Source organism: Lolium rigidum, chromosome 5, assembly GCF_022539505.1.
Source record: "Lolium rigidum isolate FL_2022 chromosome 5, APGP_CSIRO_Lrig_0.1, whole genome shotgun sequence".
NCBI lineage: Eukaryota > Viridiplantae > Streptophyta > Magnoliopsida > Poales > Poaceae > Lolium > Lolium rigidum.
Window position 1 is genome coordinate 113,996,498 of NC_061512.1, and position 21,774 is coordinate 114,018,271.

General features: G+C 45.9%; 1 protein-coding gene and 1 pseudogene across 1 annotated transcript; one reads left to right on the plus strand and one right to left on the minus strand.

The window, feature by feature from the left end:
• Nucleotides 1–414: 414 nt before the first annotated feature.
• Nucleotides 415–14,927, minus strand: LOC124656281 (annotated as a pseudogene).
• Nucleotides 14,928–14,963: 36 nt separating this feature from the next.
• LOC124656282 lies at nucleotides 14,964–18,268 on the plus strand. The gene is made up of 7 exons (XM_047195056.1): nucleotides 14,964–15,267; nucleotides 15,371–15,444; nucleotides 15,538–15,600; nucleotides 16,083–16,184; nucleotides 16,290–16,355; nucleotides 16,947–17,025; nucleotides 17,125–18,268. The coding sequence occupies exons 1-7, from the start codon at nucleotides 14,964–14,966 to the stop codon at nucleotides 18,174–18,176; spliced, it is 1,740 nt and encodes a 579-aa protein (XP_047051012.1). The 3' UTR covers nucleotides 18,177–18,268.
• Nucleotides 18,269–21,774: the final 3,506 nt, after the last annotated feature.

The window sequence follows — 21,774 nt, forward strand, 5'->3', positions numbered from 1 at the left end:
CCCGGAAATATCTAAACCAACGCTTGGGGGCTAGTGTTACCTGGCGCACGGCTTTGTGCTTGGCAAAGAAGACCCGGAGATTGTCTTTGAGGGTTGTTAGGTCTTTCTGCTCCGTCTCCGGTTTCCCGCACACTTCATTCATTAAGCTTGTCATTTCCGCATGATGCTGTACGAGGGAAACTTTCTGAAGAACCGGAAATAAATGCGGATGCGTTTTGGGCGTACTAGTAGCACCACTTAGTAGCAATTTCTTTGGGGCATCATTAGTCGTAGCTTCAGCCGAGGCGGTTTCAGTTTCCTCAGGCGGAGGCTTGGATGAGGAGGCACCTTTGCCGGAATCTGCAGTTGGCTCCTCCGGAATATCATCGATATTTGATGACATCCTTTGGACCCTGAGCTGCAGAGGAGAAGGCCTTAGGCAGAACCTCCACTTCCTGAGTAATAGACATTGAGGCAGGCGAAGGCTTGCTCTTCTTCTTTGGGGGCTTGCTTCCGGTACTTTTGCTGCACAACAAAAAGAGCATAACACTTAGCAGATTTTGAGTTAAGTTGCAAAAATAAAGTAAGTCAGAAGCTAAGTACTTACCCAGGTTTAAGGAAGAACTGCTCGATGTTGGCTTGCGAGTTTCTGCTGGTGTCGATTTCCTTGAGGCACTGTTTCTCTTTTTCGGCCTTCTTGGTGGCCGCGGCGCTGGGAGTCTCGCGCACACGTTTTGACGCTTGGCGGGAGCAGGGGCCTCAGGAGCTTCCGCGTCAGACGCGGCCTTCGGGTTCGTGTTGCCGGAGTATGGGACCCGAGTCAGATTTCCGAGATCCTTTTCCTCGAGGGCTTCGAGCTGAACATACAAAGATAAAGTCCTTAGACCAATTCGCAGGTACAAAAATGGAAGTGATGATTAGTCGGAAGACTTACCGTGATGCCGGCGCCATCCGTGTGTATGTCTAAATTGCACACGTGAGAGAGAACGTCACGCGGAATCTGGATCATTACCCGGATCCGCTTGTCTAGGGCGTCGGAGGAGAGGTTGTCCTTGGAGGTGCGCATGGTGTCGTCGCGGCCGGTGTATCCGTACATCAAGCGATCCCGATGTTGAAGAGGTTGGATCTGCTTGGTGAACCATGACATCGTCAGGTCCTTCCCCGACAAGCCAGTTTTCGTCAGCTTGCAGATCCGCCTGACCGCCCTTGTCAGCTGAGGTGACTCGGAGAGGTGAGGGCACTTGGTCCAGGCAGGGGTCTCACTGGCGGGCCCGTCCTTGAACTCCGGCAGCGTCTTCGGGCTGGACGGATCCGAGACATCCTTCACGTAGAAGAATCCCCGGACCAATACCTGACGGATTCATGACGATCCGTGTGGGGGTAGACGCGGCCGGGGCGGATCTTGAAGGTAATGCTCCCGCAGGTGGCAAGCGATCAAGTCTGCGGGACCGTCTCCTTGTTGAGGGAGAAGAAATATTGAAACAAGGGCAAATCAGGTGTTACCCGGAGATGACCCTCGCACAGCGTGACGTGGTTGGCGATGGCGAGGATGCTGTTGGGGGAGATGTTATGAGGTTGCAGGTTGTACGCCTTGACGATTTCCGAGAAGAAATCGCTCGGCGGCAACGAAAACCCACGCTCGACCAACGCCTTGGTCATCACCCACTCCCCGGCTTCGGGCGCCGGGATTAGGGCACCCAAAACCGTTCGCCAGGATCCGGGTTGTAGAAAGCCCTCCGCCTCGAGGCTGCGGAGCTCGTCCTCTGTGGTGGTGTAGGGCCACCATTGCCCCTTAACCTCGCCTTCGCGAGATCGGGTCTTCGACTTCTTGGCAGCGACCTCTTCCACCTTATTTTCCATCTTCTTTGATCTGGCTAAGTCTTTTAGATTAGCAGTGGCACCCTCGATGGTCTTGCTAGATCCCTTGGTAGGATCCAGCTGGACGGGGATGAAAGGCGGAGGGGCGGAGGAGATGGGCGTGCTGCGATTGGTTCTGTCCGATGGAGGCGGAGTAGAGGAAGACATCTACAAGTTGCGAGATAACTAACTTAGTCGGAACTCCTGTTATACACTAATCGTCCCTACCAACGCCGATGAAAGAACTCGAGGTGAAGGCTTACCGGAGATGGCTGTCGCGGTGGTCGGAGACGCCGGCGACGAGGTATTCGATGCGGTGGCTCGCCGAAGTTAAGAATAGGATGAACTCGATGCGGCAGCGCTTGCTCCGGCGAAACTCCGGTGGACTCCGGCACAGCGGAAGCTGGAGCTCGGTGGCGGCGCTCGAGTGAGAGATGAAATGGGGGGATGATGTGATTAAGTGTGTGCGGTGGGGATATTTATAGGCGCGGGATGAGATTCGTGCTCCGCATCCTGTGGTCGGAACGCAAGCGCCGCACCGTTGGATGATGGACACATGTTGAAAACCTTAGCGGTAAAAATGGCTAAGGATAAGTTACCGTTCAAATTACCCGAAAATGGCGCCAAGATTGGCGGAACCGTTTGAACCTTTCAAGGTTCCGGGTAAGAATTTAAAACGACGAGCCATTATCTCTGCAGGGGAGTAACCCGGAGACTCGTTGTAAAAATGAGGTCGATGGATGAAGTCCCGCAGGATGAAGGATCTTTCCGGCATGCAAGGTGGAAAGGGAAGAATCATGAAGTTGGAGTTCTTCAAGTTTTCCCATGTTACTGATACGTCCCAAACGTATCTATAATTTCTTATGTTCCATGCTACTTTTATGATGATACTCACATGTTTTATACACATTATATGTCATATTTATGCGTTTTCGGAACTAACCTATTGACGAGATGCCGAAGGGCCAGTTCTTGTTTTCTGCTGTTTTTGGTTTCGAAATCCTAGTAAGGAAATATTCTCGGAATCGGACGAAATCAATGCCCAGCATCCTATTTTTCCACGAAGCTTCCAGAACACCCGAGAGCCACCAGAGGGGAGCCCTGGTGGGCCCAGATGATAGGGCGGCGCGGCCGGGGCTCGGGCCGCGCCCCTATTGTGTCACCGCCCGTCAGCCCTCCGACTCCGCCTCTTCGCCTATTTAAAGGTCCCCGACCTAAAACCTCGATACGGAAAAGCCACGGTACGAGAAACCTTCCGAGCCGCCGCCATCGCGAAGCCAAGATCGGGGGACAGGAGTCTCTGTTCCGGCACGCCGTCGGGACGGGGAAGTGCCCCCAGAAGGCTTCTCCATCGACACCACCGCCATCTTCATCAACGCTGCTGTCTCCCATGAGGAGGGAGTAGTTCTCCATCGAGGCTGTACCGGTAGCTATGTGGTTAATCTCTCTCCTATGTACTTCAATACAATGATCTCATGAGCTGCCTTACATGATTGAGATTCATATGAGTTTTGTATCACTATTAGTCTATGTGCTACGCTTGTGATGTTATTAAAGTAGTCTATTCCTCCTTCACGGTGTAATGGTGACAGTGTGTGCATCGTGTAGTACTTGGCGTTGGCTATGATCATAATCTCTTGTAGGTTATGGAGTTAATTATTACTATGATAATATTGATGTGATTTATTCCCCCTTCGTAGTGTGATGGTGACAGTGTGCATGCTATGTTAGTACTCGGTTGTAATTGCAAAGATCTATTATGCTCTAAAGGTTACTTAAATATGAATGTCGAATGTTGTGGAGCTTGTTAACTCCGGCATTGAGGTGCTCTCGTAGCCCTACACAACGAATGGTGTTCATTATCAAACAAGAGTATATGTAGCACAAAGGAAGATAACTTATTTATTATGTGATCAATGTTGAGAGTGTCCACTAGTGAAAGTATGATCCCTAGGCCTTGTTTCCAAATACGCAATCATCGCTTGTTTACTTGTTTCTATCGCATCTTTACTTCCTGCAATATTACTACCATCAATTGCACGCCAGCAAGCACTTTTCTGGCGCCATTACTACTGCTCATATTCATTCATACCACTTGTATTTCACTATCTCTTCGCCGAACTAGTGCACCTATACATCTGACAAGTGTATTAGGTGTGTTGGGGACACAAGAGACTTCTTGTATCGTGATTGCGGGGTTGCTTGAGAGGGATATCTTTGACCTCTTCCTCCCCGAGTTCGATAAACCTTGGGTGATCCACTTAAGGGAAACTTGCTTGCTGTTCTACAAACCTCTGCTCTTGGAGGCCCAACACTGTCTACAAGAATAGAAGCACCCGTAGACATCAAGCACTTTTCTGGCGCCTTTGTCGGGGAGGAAAGGTAAACGGCACTCACACACCGGACCCCGGCAACGAAGCTATTTTCTGGCGCCGTTGCCGGGGAGGAAAGGTAAAAGGCACTCATACTCCGGTCCCAGGTAACTAAGTACTTTTCTGGCGCCATTGTGTGTGTGCTCGAAGCTATTTCCTTTAGATCCTGCAATTGCATCTTTTTATTTCTTGTTAAACACTAGTAAGGCATAATGGAAAACATCTGTGAGCTTTTGTACTATTTCCTGAGTCAAGACATGAATGGTTTAATGCGAAAATTAAAAAACCTATGGAACCTTATTTGCATGCTAGTAGTAATATTAGTATGAACGCTTTGAACACCATTGTTGATAATGATATAGAAAATTCTAAGCTTGGGGAAGCTGGTTTTGATGAGCATGATATTTTTAGTCCCCCAAGCATTGAGGAGAAAATTTTCTTTGATGATACTTTGCCTCCTATTTATGATGATTATAATGATAGTGGTCTTCTGGTGCCGCCTACTATGGAGAGTGAATTTTATTATGATTATACTATGCCTCCTACACTTGATGAGAATAATAATGATAGCTACTTTGTTGAATTTGCTCCCACTACAATTAATAAGAATGACTATGCTTATGTTGGGAGTAGTAATAATTTTATGCATGAGACTCATGATAAGAATGTTTCATTTGATAGTTATATTGTTGAGTTTTCTCATGATGCTACTCGGATATTATTATGAGAGAGGAAAATATGGTTGTAGAAATTTTCATGTTACTAAAACACCTCTCTATATGCTGAAATTTTTGAAGTTACACTTGTTTTATCTTTCTATGCTTGTTGCATTATGCTTCATGAATTTGTTTATTTACAAGATTCCTTTTCATACGAAGTGGGTTAGGCTTAAATTTGTTTTGAATTTGCCTCTTGATGCTCTCTTTTGCTTCAACTCTTATTTCTTGCGAGTGCATCATTAAAACTGCTGAGCCCATCTTAATGGCTATAAAGAAAGCACTTCTTGGGAGATAACCCATGTCTTTATTTTACTACAGTAATTTTATTTTATATTTGAGTCTAGGAAGTTGTTACTACTGTAGCAACCTCTCCTTATCTTTATTTTATTGCATTGTTGTGCCAAGTAAAGTCTTTGATAGTAGGGTTGATACTAGATTTGGATTACTGCGCAGAAACAAATTTCTTGCTGTCACGAATTTGAGTATGATTCTCTGTAGGTAACTCAGAAAAATCTGCCAATTTACGTGCGTGATCCTCAGATATGTACGCAACTTTCATTCAATTTGAGCATTTTCATCTGAGCAAGTTAAGTGCACCAGAAAAATTCGTCTTTACGGACTGTTCTGTTTTGACAGATTCTGCCTTTTATTTCGCATTGCCTCTTTTGCTGTGTTGGATGGATTTCTTTGTTCCATTACCTTCCAGTAGCTTTGAGCAATGTCCAGAAGTGTTAAGAATGATTGTGTCACCTCTGAATATGTGAATTTTTGAGTATGCACTAACCCTCTAATGAGTTTGTTTTGAGTTTGGTGTGGAGGAAGTTTTCAAGGGTCAAGAGAGGAGGATGATATACTATGATCAAGAAGAGTGAAAAGTTTAAGCTTGGGGATGCCCCCGGTGGTTCATCCCTGCATATTTCAAGAAGACTCAAGCATTTAAGCTTGGGGATGCCCAAGGCATCCCCTTCTTCATCGACAAATTTATCAGGTCATTTCTCTTGAAACTATATTTTTATTCGGTCACATCTTATGTAATTTACTTGGAGCGTCTGTGTGATTTTATTTTTGTTTTGTTATTTTCATTCTCTGAATAAATGCTTGTGTGGGAGAGAGACACGCTCCACTGGTTCATATGAACACATGTGTTCTTAGCTCATAATGTTCATGGCGAAGGTTGAAACTGCTTCGTTAATTGTTATATGGTTGGAAACAGAAAATGCTGCATGTGGTAAATGGTATAATGTCTTGAATAATTTGATACTTGGCAATTGTTGTGCTCATATAGATCATGTTTAAGCTCTTGCATCATGTACTTTGCACCTATTAATGAAGAACTACATGGAGCTTGTTAAAATTTGGTTTGCATGATTAGTTTCTCTAGAGTCTAGATATTTTCTGGTTGAGGTGTTTGAACAACAAGGAGAGAATATAAAGTCTTATAATAGTTACAATATGTTCATATGTGAGCTTTGCTGCACCTTTTATACTTGAGTTTGCTTCAAACAACCTTGCTAGCCTAGCCTTGTATTGAGAGGAATTCTTCTCGTGCATCCAAATCCTTGAGCCAAAAACTATGCCATTTGTGTCCACCATACCTACCTACCACATGGTATTTCTCTGCCATTCCAAAGTAAATTACTTGAGTGCTACCTTTAAAATTTCTATTCTTTGCCTTTGCAATATATAGCTCATGGGACAAATAGCCTTAAAAACTATTGTGGTGAAGAATATGTACTTATGTGTCTTATTTCTTAATAAGTTGCTTGTTGAGCGGTAACCATGTTTCGGGGACGCCATCAACTCTTTTACCTTTGTTGAATATCATGTGAGTTGCTATGCATGTTCGTCTTGTCTGAAGTAAGGGCGATTTTCATGATCATATGGTTTGAGTATGCATACTGTTAGAGAAAAACATTGGGTCGCTAACTAAAGCCATGATCCATGGTGGAAGTTTCAGTTTGGACAATCAAACCTCAATCTCTTATGAGAATATTAACTGTTGTTGAATGCTTATGCATTAAAGAGGAGTCCATTATCTGTTGTCTATGTCGTCCCGGTATGGATGTCTAAGTTGAGAATAATCAAAAGCGAGAAATCCAATGCGAACATTCTCCTTAGACCTTTGTACAAGCGGCATAGAGGTACCCCTTTGTGACACTTGGTTGAAACATATGCTATGCAATGATAATCCGTGTTAATCCAAGCTAATTAGGACAAGGTTCGAGCACTATTGGTATACTATGCATGAGGCTTGCAACTTATAGGATATCTTATACATAACACATATGCTTTATTACTACCGTTGACAAAATTGTTTCTTGTTTTCAAAATGAAAAGCTCTAGCACAAATATAGTAATCCATGCTTCCCTCTGCGAAGGGCCAATCTTCTACTTTATGTTGAGTCAGTTTACCCATTCTTTCTATCCCAGAAGCAAACACTTGTATGAACTGTGTGCATTGATTCTTACATGTTTACCTATTGCACTTGTTATATTACTTTGTGTTGACAATTATCCATGAGATATGCATGTTGAAAGTTGAAAGCAACCGCTGAAACTTAATCTTCCTTTGTGTTGCTTCAATGCCTTTACTATGAATATATTGCTTTATGAGTTAACTCTTATGCAAGTCTTATTGATGCTTGTTTTGAAAGTATTATTCATGAAAAGTCTTTGTTATATGGTTCAGTTGTTTACTCATTATCTTCATCATTGCTTCGAATCGCTGCATTCATCTCATATGCTTTACAATAGTATGATCAAGATTATGATAGCATGCCACTTCAGAAATTATCTTTGTTATCGTTTACCTACTCGAGGGCGAGTAGGAACTAAGCTTAGGGATGCTTGATACGTCCCAAACGTATCTATAATTTCTTATGTTCCATGCTACTTTTATGATGATACTCACATGTTTTATACACATTATATGTCATATTTATGCGTTTTCCGGAACTAACCTATTGACGAGATGCCGAAGGGCCAGTTCCTGTTTTTCGCTGTTTTTGGTTTCAGAAATCCTAGTAAGGAAATATTCTCGGAATCGGACGAAATCAATGCCCAAGCATCCTATTTTTCCACGAAGCTTCCAGAACACCCGAGAGCCACCAGAGGGGAGCCCTGGTGGGCCCAGATGATAGGGCGGCGCGGCCAGGGCCTGGGCCGCGCCCCCCTATTGTGTCACTACCCCGTCAGCCCTCCGACTCCGCCTCTTCACCTATTTAAAGGTCCCTGACCTAAAACCTCGATACGGAAAAGCCACGGTACGAGAAACCTTCCAGAGCCACCGCCATCGCGAAGCCAAGATCTGGGGGACAGGAGTCTCTGTTCCAGCACGCCGTCGGGACGGGGAAGTGCCCCCGGAAAGCTTCTCCATCGACACCACCGCCATCTTCATCAACGCTGCTGTCTCCCATGAGGAGGGAGTAGTTCTCCATCGAGGCTCGGGGCTGTACCGGTAGCTATGTGGTTAATATCTCTCCTATGTACTTCAATACAATGATCTCATGAGCTGCCTTACATGATTGAGATTCATATGAGTTTTGTATCACTATTAGTCTATGTGCTACTCTTGTGATGTTATTAAAGTAGTCTATTCCTCCTTCACGGTGTAATGGTGACAATGTGTGCATCGTGTAGTACTTGGCGTTGGCTATGATCATAATCTCTTGTAGGTTATGGAGTTAATTATTACTATGATAGTATTGATGTGATTTATTCCCCTTCGTAGTGTGATGGTGACAGTGTGCATGCTATGTTAGTACTCGGTTGTAATTGCAAAGATCTATTATGCTCTAAAGGTTACTTAAATATGAATGTCGAATGTTGTGGAGCTTGTTAACTCCGGCATTGAGGTGCTCTCGTTGCCCTACACAACGAATGGTGTTCATTATCAAACAAGAGTATATGTAGCACAAAGGAAGATAACTTATTTATTATGTGATTAATGTTGAGAGTGTCCACTAGTGAAAGTATGATCCCTAGGCCTTGTTTCCAAATACTGCAATCATCGCTTGTTTCATCGTTTTACTGCATCTTTACTTCCCGCAATATTACTACCATCAACCGCACGCCAGCAAGCACTTTTCACGCGCCATTACTACTGCTCATATTCATTCATACCACTTGTATTTCACTATCTCTTCGCCGAACTAGTGCACCTATACTTCGACAAGTGTATTAGGTGTGTTGGGGACACAAGAGACTTCTTGTATCGTGATTGCGGGGTTGCTTGAGAGGGATATCTTTGACCTCTTCCTCCCCGAGTTCGATAAACCTTGGGTGATCCACTTAAGGGAAACTTGCTGCTGTTCTACAAACCTCTGCTCTTGGAGGCCCAACACTGTCTACAAGAATAGAAGCACCCGTAGACATCAGTTACCGAGAGGATTGTCGGAAGCAAAGATGATTCGAGCAAGGCAGAAACAAGAGGTGAATCTCGGAGAACTCTGGGGGCTGCTGTTGTGGGTATACTTTATAGGTGTACCATCGACAGTGCCTAGATCCGGCAAGCCCGGGTGGCCCATAGACGGTGATGGTGGCGTATGGCCCATCGAGCGGCCCACTGTAGATCAAGATGGATGAAGTCCAGCCCAAGAACAAGGAGCCGGATCCCCCGACCGTAGCTGGAAGTCAGATCCGGCCTGGCCCATCAGGGGTAGCCGGATCCAGTACAACGTATAAGAAAAGGCGGATCCTTGACGTGCACGGCAATGTAATATTCCGTAGTTAGGTGACTTGTATTCCGGCTAGGACTCCCCGTGTAAACCCTAGATCCTGGCGCCTTTATAAGCCGGATCCCAGGAACCCTAGAGGCACAACCACAACTCATTGTAACAACGCGAAAGTGCCCAGATAATTCCAGACAAGTAGCAGTAGGCCCTGTCATCGTGCAGGTGTTTCGAAGCTGGGTAAATCGCGTACCACCGTCCCGAGGACTCTCCGCCCGATGGCCCCTACTTCTTCTCCCCCTCGTGAGGATCCCTCCTCCGAGGAACCGTCGAATAGGCAACGACACAATCATTAGATATCGGGAACATGGTTTTACACAAACTAAACATAATTGGGAACATGGTTTACACAAACTAATACATAGTTTGAACCATGGTTGACAAAAATTAAAACATTGCAAAATGACGAATCCTAACTAGTGTTGGTTCCGTATGTTCGCTGCCAAGAAAGAACACTCTCGGACACACTCAATCACCCAAACTGGAAAATAGAGCTGGTAATTATAGCCCTGTTGGTCCTTTCGAGGAAGAACATCCAGAAACCGCCACTAGTGGCTTCAATTGGTTCGTGGCCATATTCGTTGCAAAGAAAAGAACACTCTAACAGTTTTAACTGTTAGTGTCCGAGCCGGACTCACCGATGTGGTAGTGCCTGTGGAAGGATGTGTTGTCGAACACCTTGACAATCATCTCGCTGCCCCCTCGTAGAGGAAGGTGAGCTGGTAGCCGGGCTCGAGCGCGAGGTCGCGGGCGAACTTGTCCCACCCCGTGTGCAGGTACATCTTGCCCTGCCCATCGAACAAGATCTCGACAGGCCACCGGCATAAGTTGCAGCTGGCCTCCCGTAGCTGCAACTGGGCCGACTCGACGCCATCGACGAACTCGGCGAACTTGTCCGAGAGCCGCTTGATGCCGAGTGGGTCGTCGTCGGTGCGGAGGAGGAACTCAAAGCAACGCTCCTCCTGTGAAGACGAGGAAGGCGCAGGAGACGGCGACCGTGGTGTCGTAGCTGCTCCACCACGGCGGCCCCAGGCCCGGCCCTGGGGGCGCCCAGGCCCGCGGCCTCAACCTCCTCGCCAGCTACCAGGACCCGCCATGGACTTCCTCGCGGGCCTGGCTGCATCGCAGGAAGAGCTAGGCGGCGCTACAGTGGAGTTTGTGGCGGCTAGGGTTTGTGTGGAGGAGTGGATGAGGAAGAAGAGTGTGCGCCCTCTTTATATAGGTTGGAGGCAGGCGACGGGGGACGCGTGGCATCGCCATTACTGCGTTGGCGGAGGTGCGCGACGGCCGCTCGGCAGGCGAGGCATCGCCACTTACGTGGCGCAGACTGCCGAAGTGACGCATCGGCGCTACTCGCTAGCGCGCCTGAGAAGACGCATCAAGCCAGGGTCACTGCCAGGCGAACCCAACGAAACGTCTGCCAAACACGAGCGTACACTTTGCGCGTCCGCAGAGACGCATCCGAAGTGCAAATTTGGGTCAGGTTTGCGTCGCCGCGAACATCCCGGTCACTTTGCGTCGCCCCGCATGAGCAGGGACCGATGCAGTTTTTGGCCCGCCGAGCGACCGTTTGCGTCGCGCCGTTGGAGATATCCTTATAACTATAATTTAAGCTGCAATATCAAGGTAACGTGCATGCTTGCAACTATTGAAGTAGTCAATTAATATAGGCAAAGGTACTAACACTAGTATACCAACGAAGAATAACCAAACAACTTGGTCGACGTTGTTAGGGAGCCGACAATACGGAACTACGAATTACTATTATCGAGAACATAGCAGCTAGGAAAAATATTGCAAGCATAATTCGCCTCGTAGTAATCATGAGAACAACAACAACAACAACAACCAAGCCTTTCAGTCCCAAACAAGTTGGGGTAGGCTAGAGTTGAAACCCATAAGATCTCGAAGCCAAGTCATGGTTCCGGAACGTGGATAGCTAACTTCCATGCACCCCTGTCCATGGCTAAATCTTTGTCGATATTCCAAACCTTCAGGTGTCACTTAACGGACTCCTCCCATGTCAACTTTGGTCTACCACGACCCCTCTTAACACTCTCGCACGCTTTATCCGTCCGCTATGCACTGGCGCTTCCGGAGGCCTCTGTTGGATATGTCCAAACCATCTGAGACGATGTTGGACCAACTTCTCTTCAATCGGTGCTACCCCAACTCTCTCCCGTATATCGTCATTCCGTACCCGATCCTTTCTTGTGTGGCCATATATCCATCTCAACATGCGCATCTCTGCTACACTTAACTGTTGGATATATCGTCTCTTCGTTGGCCAACACTCCGCGCCATACAACATCGCAAGTCGGATATCTGTCCTATAAAACCTGCCTTTTAGCTTTTGTGGCACTCTCTTGTCACAGAGTACGCCAGAAGCTTGGCGCCACTTCATCCAACCAGCCTTGATTCGGTGGCCCACATCTTCATCGATATCGCCATCCTTCTGCAACATGGACCCCAAATATCGAAAAGTGTCTCTCTCCGGTATCACCTGTCCATCAAGGCTAACCTCTCCCTCCTCGTGCTTAGTAGAACTGAAATTGCACCTCATGTATTAAGTTTTAGTTATACTAAGCCTAAAACCTTTTGATTCTAGAGTTCGCCTCCACAACTCTAACTTTCTATTAACCCCCGTTCGGCTATCATCGACTAACACCACATCATCCGCAAAGAGCATACACCATGGGATATCTCCTTGTATATCCCTTGTGACCTCATCCATCACCAAATCAAAAAGATAAGGGCTGAAAGCTTACCCTTGGTGTAGCCCTATTCTAATTGGAAAGTCATCAGTGTCGGCATCACTTGTTCGAACACTTTTCACAACATTATCATACATATCCTTGATGAGGGTAATGTAATTTATTGGGACTTTGTGTTTCTCCAAGGCCCACCACATGACATTACGAGGTATCTTATCATAGGCCTTCTCCAAATCAATGAACACCATATGAAGGTCCTTCTTTTGCTCCCTGTATCTCTCCATCAGCTGTCGTACCAAGAAGATGGCTTCCATGGTAGACCTCCCAGGCATGAAACCAAATTGGTTTTTGGTCACGCTTGTCAACCTTCTTAAGCGGGTGCTCTATGACTCTCTCCCATAGCTTCATAGTATGGCTCATCAGCTTGATTCCACGGTAATAAGTACAACTTTGAACATCCCCCTTGTTCTTGAAGATTGGTACTAAAATACTCCGCCTCCATTCTTCGGGCATCTTGTTTGACCGAAAAATGAGGTTGAAAAGCTTAGTTAGCCATACTATCGCTACGTCTCCAAGGCCATGTGGGTACATCTAACACATGGATACCATCAGGACCCATCGCCTTGCCTCCTTTCATCCTCCTTAACGCCTCCTTAACCTCAGACTCTTGGATACGTCGCACAAAACACATGCTGGTATCACCAAAGGAGTCGTCTAGCTCAATGGTAGAGCTCTCAACCTCTCCATTGTAAAGGTTGTCAAAGTACTCCCGCCATCTACGCTTGATCGCTTCATCCTTCACAAGAAACTGATCCTCTCCGTCCTTGATGCATTTGACTTCGTTGACACCCCTCGTCTTCCTCTCCCTAAACTTGGCCATCGTATAGATGTCCCTTTCGCCTTCCTTCGTGTTTAAACGTTGGTAGAGGTCCTCATACGCCCGACCCCTTGCTTCACTCACCGCCCGCTTTGCAGCCTTCTTCGCCACCTTGTACTTCTCCATGTTAGCTGCACTCCTGTCCAGATATAGGCATTTGAAACAGTCCTTCTTCTCCCTAATAACCTTCTGGACCTCATCGTCCCACCACCATGTATCCTTAGATTCCATTCTACTTCCCTTAGTCACTCCAAACTCCTCTACAGCGACCTTCCGCAAGCAGGTCGCCATACTCGTCCACATCATGTTTGCATCGCCTCTTCCTCCCAAGGGCCCTCCTTAAGAACCCTCTCCCTGAAAGCCTGGGATGCCTCACCCTTGAGCTTCGACCACTTTGTTCTAGCGACTTTGGCGCGCTTACCCCGCTAGACACGGATCCTAAAGCGAAACAGCAACCACCAGCTTATGTTGAGGGACAACACTCTCTCCAGGTATCACCTTACAATCAATGTGCGCGCGTCTGTCTTCTCTTCTAGAGAGGACAAAATCAATCTGGCTAGAGTGTAGACCACTACTGAACGTCACTAGATGGGATTCTCTCTTCCTAAAGAGGGTGTTAGCTACGACCATGTCATAGGCTAGAGCGAAGCTCAGGACGTCTTCTCCTTCTTGGTTCCTGATGCCATAGCCAAAGCCCCCATGCACCCTTTCAAAACTTGTGTTAGATGTACCCACATGGCCATTGAGGTCTCCTCCTATGAAGAGCTTCTCACCAATAGGTACCCTCCTAACCAAGTCCTCCAGGCCTTCCCAGAACTCCCTCTTGGTGCTCTCATTGTGGCCTACTTGTGGGGCATACGCGCTGATAACATTAAGGACTAAGTCCCCAACAACCAGCTTGACAAGGATCATTCGGTCCCCTTGCCTCTTGACGTCCACAACTCCATCCCTGAGGCTCTTATTGACCAAGATGCCTACTCCATTTTTGTTTGAAGTTGTCCCCGTGTACTACAACTTGAAACCGGTATCCTCCACCTTCTTCGCCTTCTGTCCCTTCCATTTGGTCTCTTGGACACATATGACATCAACACGTCAGGGACCCTACGTTCCAGCTACCTAAGAGTATCCTCCTAGGCTCGGCTAACTTCCTTACCCTCCGCACTCGTAGAGTCAAATGCGGAGACCCTTGCTCATTTTTCACTACACCGGGGCGTCGGTGCAGCGCTCCACTAATGATGCAGCGACCCGACCCTTGCTCACGTATCACCGTATCCATATCAAGATACGGCGCGCCACCAAGGGGGTGACGGCCCGGCCCTTGCCCATTTAACACCACACCCGGGTTCCGACGTGGCACGTCGCTAAGAGGGTTACGCCCCAATGAGGTTCCTTTGGGTTTTATCTTCATAAGAGTGGCTGGGTTTTTTACGTTGGCTCGTCCCTGAGAAAAAGATCTAAAATAGATTTGGTGAAGCAAAAGACACTGTAATCTTTCAAGCCAAACGTTAGCACTGGTGTGAATATCTCGTCGTCGAAGGAAGAAACCAGGCATCTTGTGTCGTAGGGTTTATTACCTGGGTTTTATTTGCATTGGCCCAAACCGAGGACAAAAGATTAGTAGTGTGCACTGCAAGGAACCCGAAAACTGGACCTCCTCCCGCCCCCTTTCTCCGCGCCATCTAGAAAGCTTGATAATTCCCCACCTCCGCTCCCCTATGGCGGCCCAACTGCCAAGCGCAGCCGCCTCCGCAAAAGAGGCCGCCGCGTGGGCGGACGCGCTGGACGTCGACGACTCCGACCTCCACCACAACCTCCCTTCCTCCTCCGTCCCGCTCCGCCCCTCCACCACCTCTCACCACCGCCCTCCCCACCGGCGCATCCCCGGGCCCGCCTCCGCCGTCCAGGACGCGATGCGCCTCCGCTCCCCCTTTTCTTCCGTCCCCGCGGTTCGCGCAGACGGCCAGGCCGCGGACACCGACTTCCAGCTCGACTCGTGGCTCCGGGCGCTACAGGACCTCGGTGAGGAGCAGAGCAACTTTTGCCACCAAAAGTTTTGCATCTCTTGCGTTTTTATCCTTGTTGTGATTGGTGTGTGTGTATGTGCTGTGGTTTTGGGACGCAGGTGATGCCCGCGGGTGGAAGCAGCCAGGCATCGGGAAGATCCGAGTCGACCGGGCGTTAGATCGAGCGTGTCGGGTGCGTGCAGTCTGTTATGTTTTTCTCCATGTGCCTTGTTGAGGACATATGTGTGGTGGATTGATTCCTTTGGGGCTTCTTGGTTGTGATCAGGTCGTGGGGATGGTGACAATGTGCACACCAAATGGATTCGGCGATCTCATGCTGAATATGAAGGTGACCATGAATATTACAGCCTGGTGTTATTTATGTTTGTTTGTAAGTTTGTTTCTTAGAATCCTGTAGCATCCATGGTGAGTTTTGCTGATTACCATGTGAAGTGTGAGTTTTGCTTGCCTTGAGTTCATACTGTAAAAGTTCTACTCCATGTTTAGGGAATTAGGGTCGATTTTTCTTATAACTGAAGCATTTATTTCATTCATATAGATTAAGCAGAGCAGTATCTCTTGTCACCACATTTAGGACAAACAGTTTTTTCTTTTCTTTTTGTAATCTGGAGAAGGTAATGTCTGTGTGCCAAATAGATTAGATTTCAATATTTCATCATGTCTTTAGAGTTGCAACTTTGATCTGCATTAGATTCAAACAACTTTGTTTTATGTTTTCATAATTTATTTGCAGAAGATTTATATCTTATATGTATATAGATTATTCTTTTTAAATCTTGGTAGCAATTGATAATGAGTTATTCTTAATAGGACCCATCTGGTACTATTGATGCATCAGTTCACAAGAAAGTTCTCTCAAATGAAAACATTTCCAAGGGTTTATCAGTTGGGTCTGTCATTATTCTCAAACAGGTGAGGATATATAACTTGTGAAAGAAAGTGTTACTTCCGCTGTTAAACTACTCTATTGCGATGACAAGAAATTGGTCTAACGGCTGAAGATATTGTTGATTTCAGGTCGCTGTTCTTCGCCCATCTAACACAGTGTGCTATCTGAATGTTACCCAGAAAAATATTGAAAAGGTATTGTTCATACACTTTCTGTTAGTTCACTTCTATATGTGAGCTGCAACCATGTGATAGGGTCTGATATCAGCATTTTTTTTGCCAATGTGTGCTGCAGCCAGCAAATTCTCATGGAGTCAACTTATGTTGCTCACTTGCTATTAATGTCTGCATTTTATATGTGCATGCTCATGCATTCCCATGCATTCCCCATTTAATTCTCGTTATCAGTGTGGCATGATTCCTATCCCAACTTGCTTGGAAAAAAAAGGCTTTGATGTTGTTGTTGTACCAATGAGGCATTATCCATACATATTAGTTTTTTGTTACTGTTTCTTCTGGAAAATGGGATCTCTTTGCTTGTATTAGATAACCTACCATTGTATCCTTAGACTTACATACCATAATTCATGAATGGGCCCACCTGGTGGGGGTGTCCACTGATTTGTTCTGTAGGCGTTCATATATTTTTCTAGTAACAACCTTAATGGGTTTGAATTAAAGCAAACTAATTATGCCTCATAACTAAAATGATGGAATGTGTCTTAACCGTTGTATTGGCAAGGTTCTTGTTGGGACATGAAGATATAATGATGTTCACATTTCCAGGTACTGAAAAAGGACAGTGTCACCCCATGTAAGCAAGTAGCTCCATCAAGTAATTCTGAAAGGCAAAGCCAACAGCCTGGTAAGTAATTTCTAAATCTCTCTCTTCATTCATCCCTCCAACAAAGATTGATAGTAAAGTACCATGCTTTCGATAGCGAAGTAACAATGAGGTTTTCAGGCCAAGGAGATAGCATGGAAAGGGAAGCTGGAGCTGAAACATCTGATGGAATGACATCGATCCTCAGTAAGATCTCGAGGACCAAGGAGAGTCCGATGGCCGAGTTACTTTCTGATAATGGTGTTAACAGTAGTATTTTGAGAAGGAACAAAGATACTCATGGTGTACAAAATCACCATGAGAAACTGTTCGAGCAAATGGATTTAAGTTCTCAAATACAGAATTCACCAGGCTCCAGTTCCAGTCAGCGGCTGCAGAAGATTATTCACAGCATGAATCCAGCTAATTGCCAGGTTAAACAAGGAGGAAGTGCACCCAAATGTGGAATAAGCAGTGAAGCTCAAAGGTCAACTGATGACGTAATGAGGAAACTCATAGGTGTTGATACAATGAAGCCCGTTAGCAAGGATATAACTGTTGCTGAGGGATCTCGTCATAATCGTGGAACACCTGATGCAAGCATGGATGCCGATGCTAGGTGTAGGTCAGAAAATCCTCAGGAGATTGGACTTCAAAAGATGGTAGAAGGCCACTCCCTCGGGCATGTATCAAACAGCAACAGGGATGAGCGCCAGCAGCAAAACCCAAGTGCAAATACAAGATGTTCACAATCTATTTTAGGTGAAAGCTCAGTCATGGGTCCAAGCACAGATTCTACCCAAGCTTCTTGTACTGGAAACCTGAGGCGACTCTCTGATGATGAATGGATGCACCCTAGTCGGAAAAAACAAAAGAGTGATGCAATAGTTTCTGATGGCAATGGTGCAAAAATGAATGACAACATTAACACTTCAAGCATGGACAATAGTCTGAACATAGGTCTGGATGATATAACAGAAGGTTTCCATGGCAATCACAGTTCGATCAGGAAATTCGAGCATCAGCAAAAGGACCTCCATGCTGCAAGTGCGGGTACTCTCCAGCCAACTCAAGAAAATTGCTCTATATCTGCCACCAGTGGAACATCGCTCTCCAATCATAAGATGGTTTCAGTTGCTCCTGTAGCAGAATGGACTGATGAGCAGCTTTCTGAACTTTTTGCTGACTACTGACATCGGGGGTGCATATTTCATCTAGTGGTTGGCTAGTTTTGTAATCATCTCAAGGGTGTGACAAAGCTATGCAGAACTCACACAGTTTTACGCACTTGCAATGTTTTTCTAAAGTATAAGCTTGGTTACTTACCCACCAGATGAAACCACTCCTTTTTTTAGCAGATGATGAAACCAGTCCTGGTAGGCACAGCCATTTGATATTGGACCGGATGGGCATCTGTGTTGTTGAACATGGGTGATAAGTTGACTTTTTTTTTATCCCAAGGGTCTCCTATGTCAACTGTTTGGGCCCATCCACTGCCCTGGCCCATGAATTCCGAGCATGGATGATAAGTTGGACTAAGTCCCTAGATTCCCCTACCCACCATTCCCTCTCCTTCTGACCGACCTTCCCATGCTTCCTCTTTGCAAGAATGAGCCACGACCAATCTCCCACTATAAGAGCATCTCTAGTGGGACGTGTATATGGAGGTGTATGCTAAATATACATGTTCTGAGTGGAGAAACGCCTCCCAGTGGCTCTTGTATACCGGCGTGGATGTTTACACCTCCTATCCACGAGGGTACTAGGCGTGGAAGTATACACGAGCGAACCACGGCCGTGAACGCAGGAAAAAGGAGCAACTCCCTCGACCTGCGCCTGGCCGGAGGCCATCGCAGCTCGCCGGCAGCCAAGGGCCTCTCCCTCTCCCTCCGATATGCGCTCTCGTCCCCTCTCCAATTCTCTGTCACTTCTATTCTTGTTAGCAAAGTGAACCATGTGAGATTCATGAGCTTGCTGTGTGTTTGCTTTCATGATTTGGTTTGCCTTGCCTGTTCCGGAACATTTCTGTAGCAGTGTCAATAGAACCAAGAAATTTCTGCAACTTGTGGAGGTGAAAATCCATACAAGGCTCGGAAATGTGTCATTCTGAGGGAAGTATGAAAGCTTGTGTTATACCACCATTCTGCCATTGCCAACTAGAAGCATCATTTCTTGGGCTGAGCAAAAGCCATGCATCTCAGGTATGTTGCCAAGCATTGGTTTACCCTTTGTGTCTATCTGTGGGTGGTAGCTACTAGCTAGTGTTCATGTGCAGTTTAATTCCTAGGGATTTGAATAGATCTTGCCATAAAGTGCTAGTAAAAAATCATGTCCGTGTCCATAACGTGACAATTCCTATAGGTAGACTATGCAATTTAAATATACTGGAGATGGATGCCTTGGCCACTCTCTGGACTATCATTGGGTGCTTTAGTGGTATGAAATGTGCATATTAATCTATTTCAGTAGAGCATATGATGTCGATTGCCCAGGGTAGAGCACTCAATGGGCTAGGGTGGCCTCCATTTCGCTTTACCAACCCCAGGGAAACTCCAAATACATGCCATCATCCTTAGTATATACTGACTGAATGGGTGATATGATCCAAAGTCGAGAGGGAAACAACCCAGATTGTACGCTAAGGTCTCTAAGCAGTCACTTAGTGAAAAAGGAAGTGATTGAGCGATGACAAGCAGGAGGTGGGCTTGGAAGCAGTCATCCTTTGAAGAAAGCGTAATAGCTCATTGGTCTAGCTCCATGGCACCGAAAATGTCTCAGGGCTCAGGTGATTCACCGAAGCGACGAGGACTTAAAAGCAACTTTTTCAAGTGTCAATAGCAGGAGTGCAGGACGTTCTATTAATCGAGTAAGGATTTTGGTGACAAGACCTAGAGATATTAGAAGTGAGAATGCTGACATGAGTAACAAGAAATCATGTGGAAAACACGATCGCCTGCCAGTGGAAGGCTTTCTGCGTTCAGTCAATCTACGCAGAGTGAATCGGTCCCTAAGGAACCTCGAAAGGGCTGCCGTCCGATGGGTACACGAAAGTGATGAAGATGCTTTAACTACTGAGCCATGCCTGAATTAATCGTCGGAGCGAATTGGATGATCGGGGCGAGGGGGTGCTGAATGCTGAATTTGTCCACTGTACTAGTATAAGATCTTTGTTGCCGGAGAAAGGCAGCCCTTCCACAAAATGCATACTGATGCGAGTCCAAGCCATGTCAGGTACTGCGAGTGGCTGCAGTAACCCAAGATAGTTCACGTGCTCAGGTTTTTTGAGTTCACAAACATGGCATTCTTTAACAAATTTTGCCACTTCTTTCCTCATATTGGGCCATAAACACTACAACACGTGACACGGGCCACAACGGCTTTAAACGCCGAGCCCCGCCCGTACTCGTCTCGTTAGCAAAAAAACTGCAGGGATAACTGCACCAGACAACTACAAACCCGGAGATTTTTTATCGCTCGACACATCTCAATATGCCGAGTTAGTGCAAGTACGGGAGATAGATTAACGCCGTGGTACAGAATGTGGGATGGTACACGATAGGTGTCGGACATAACTCAGTATCTATCGGCGCATGCTTATATTTTTTGGAATCAATTTGATTATCCAACACCATTCAGATAATATAGATCAAATATAATATATTATAGAATTATAACACACGTATAAAATTTCAGCTGAAACAACATAGACATCATCATATATTATACATAGAGTAGTTCTCAGCCAAACAAGTTCACAGTTCATGTCCTACCTATATAGCTAGCTACATCCTTAATGCTAATAACTTCGAACTAGGTTCATATAGTATGCACCGTCACGATCAGAGAGTCCTGTTTGAATCCAAACCGGAAGGCGAAAACATCACCGCAAGAACGAGCATGCTTAGCCCTCGGTCTCGCGACAGCCCTTGGGGACCATGTCAACGCAGTCGCAATGCATGGACTGGTCATCGTGTTCCCCGAACCAGGCGAAGTCGTTGATATCCTATGGTAATCCTAGAACGTGTAATGCAACTTGCATGCCCCTATGTTTTGTGGCAATGATTGGTTGCTCTTCTGTAACTTTATGCATGAATCTGCATTTTGTCTTCTACTATTTATAGAATATGACTTGTAACCATGGATATGCTTGCATGCAAAGCCACAGATTTTAAATTTATAAGATCTCTTATTTCTTCAGGTATGTATTTTTCCGACTTGTTGTAATTTTTTGTGCCATTTGAAGATTTCATACAGATTGACAAATTTAGTTACTATAAGATTTGTTTTTGACCACTGAATCATTTTGGGGTAGATTTCAAAATGCAGATACGAGGCCAGTGCTAATTTCGGATTAAATGACCAAGTTTCCGATAAACCATATATTCAATTTCCTTTGTCATATATTATTCAGTTTGTCATATGTTAAATTTCACATCCGGAATAAATCTGATAATTTCATATGGAGTTTGGTTTCTGTCTATGGGGCTGCCCAGGATGTTGATAAGCCTGCCTTTCTTCGGGAGTTCGTTAATTTAGCAAAGGACAATCCGCACCCTGTTATTATAGGTTGGGATTTTAACTTGCTAAGATACTCTCACGAGAAGAGTAGGGGCTGGTTTGACACCCATTGACCTTTCTTATTCAATGCTATTATTGCCGTCTGGATTTGAGAGAGGTCTCAATGGGTGGGACCCAGAGCTTACTTACGAGAAATTGGATCTAGTATTGATGGATTCAGATTGGGAATTTAAATTTCCCCTAGTCTCAGTTCGGGTCCTTCCTCGGATTGAA

Coding starts and splice junctions, on each gene's coding strand:
- LOC124656282 (XM_047195056.1), top strand. CDS start 14,964: ATGGCGGCCCAACTGCCAAGCGCAGCCGCCTCCGCAAAAGAGGCCGCC. Junction 15,268..15,370: donor CCGGGCGCTACAGGACCTCG/GTGAGGAGCAGA, acceptor TTTGGGACGCAG/GTGATGCCCGCGGGTGGAAG. Junction 17,026..17,124: donor AAGGCAAAGCCAACAGCCTG/GTAAGTAATTTC, acceptor TGAGGTTTTCAG/GCCAAGGAGATAGCATGGAA.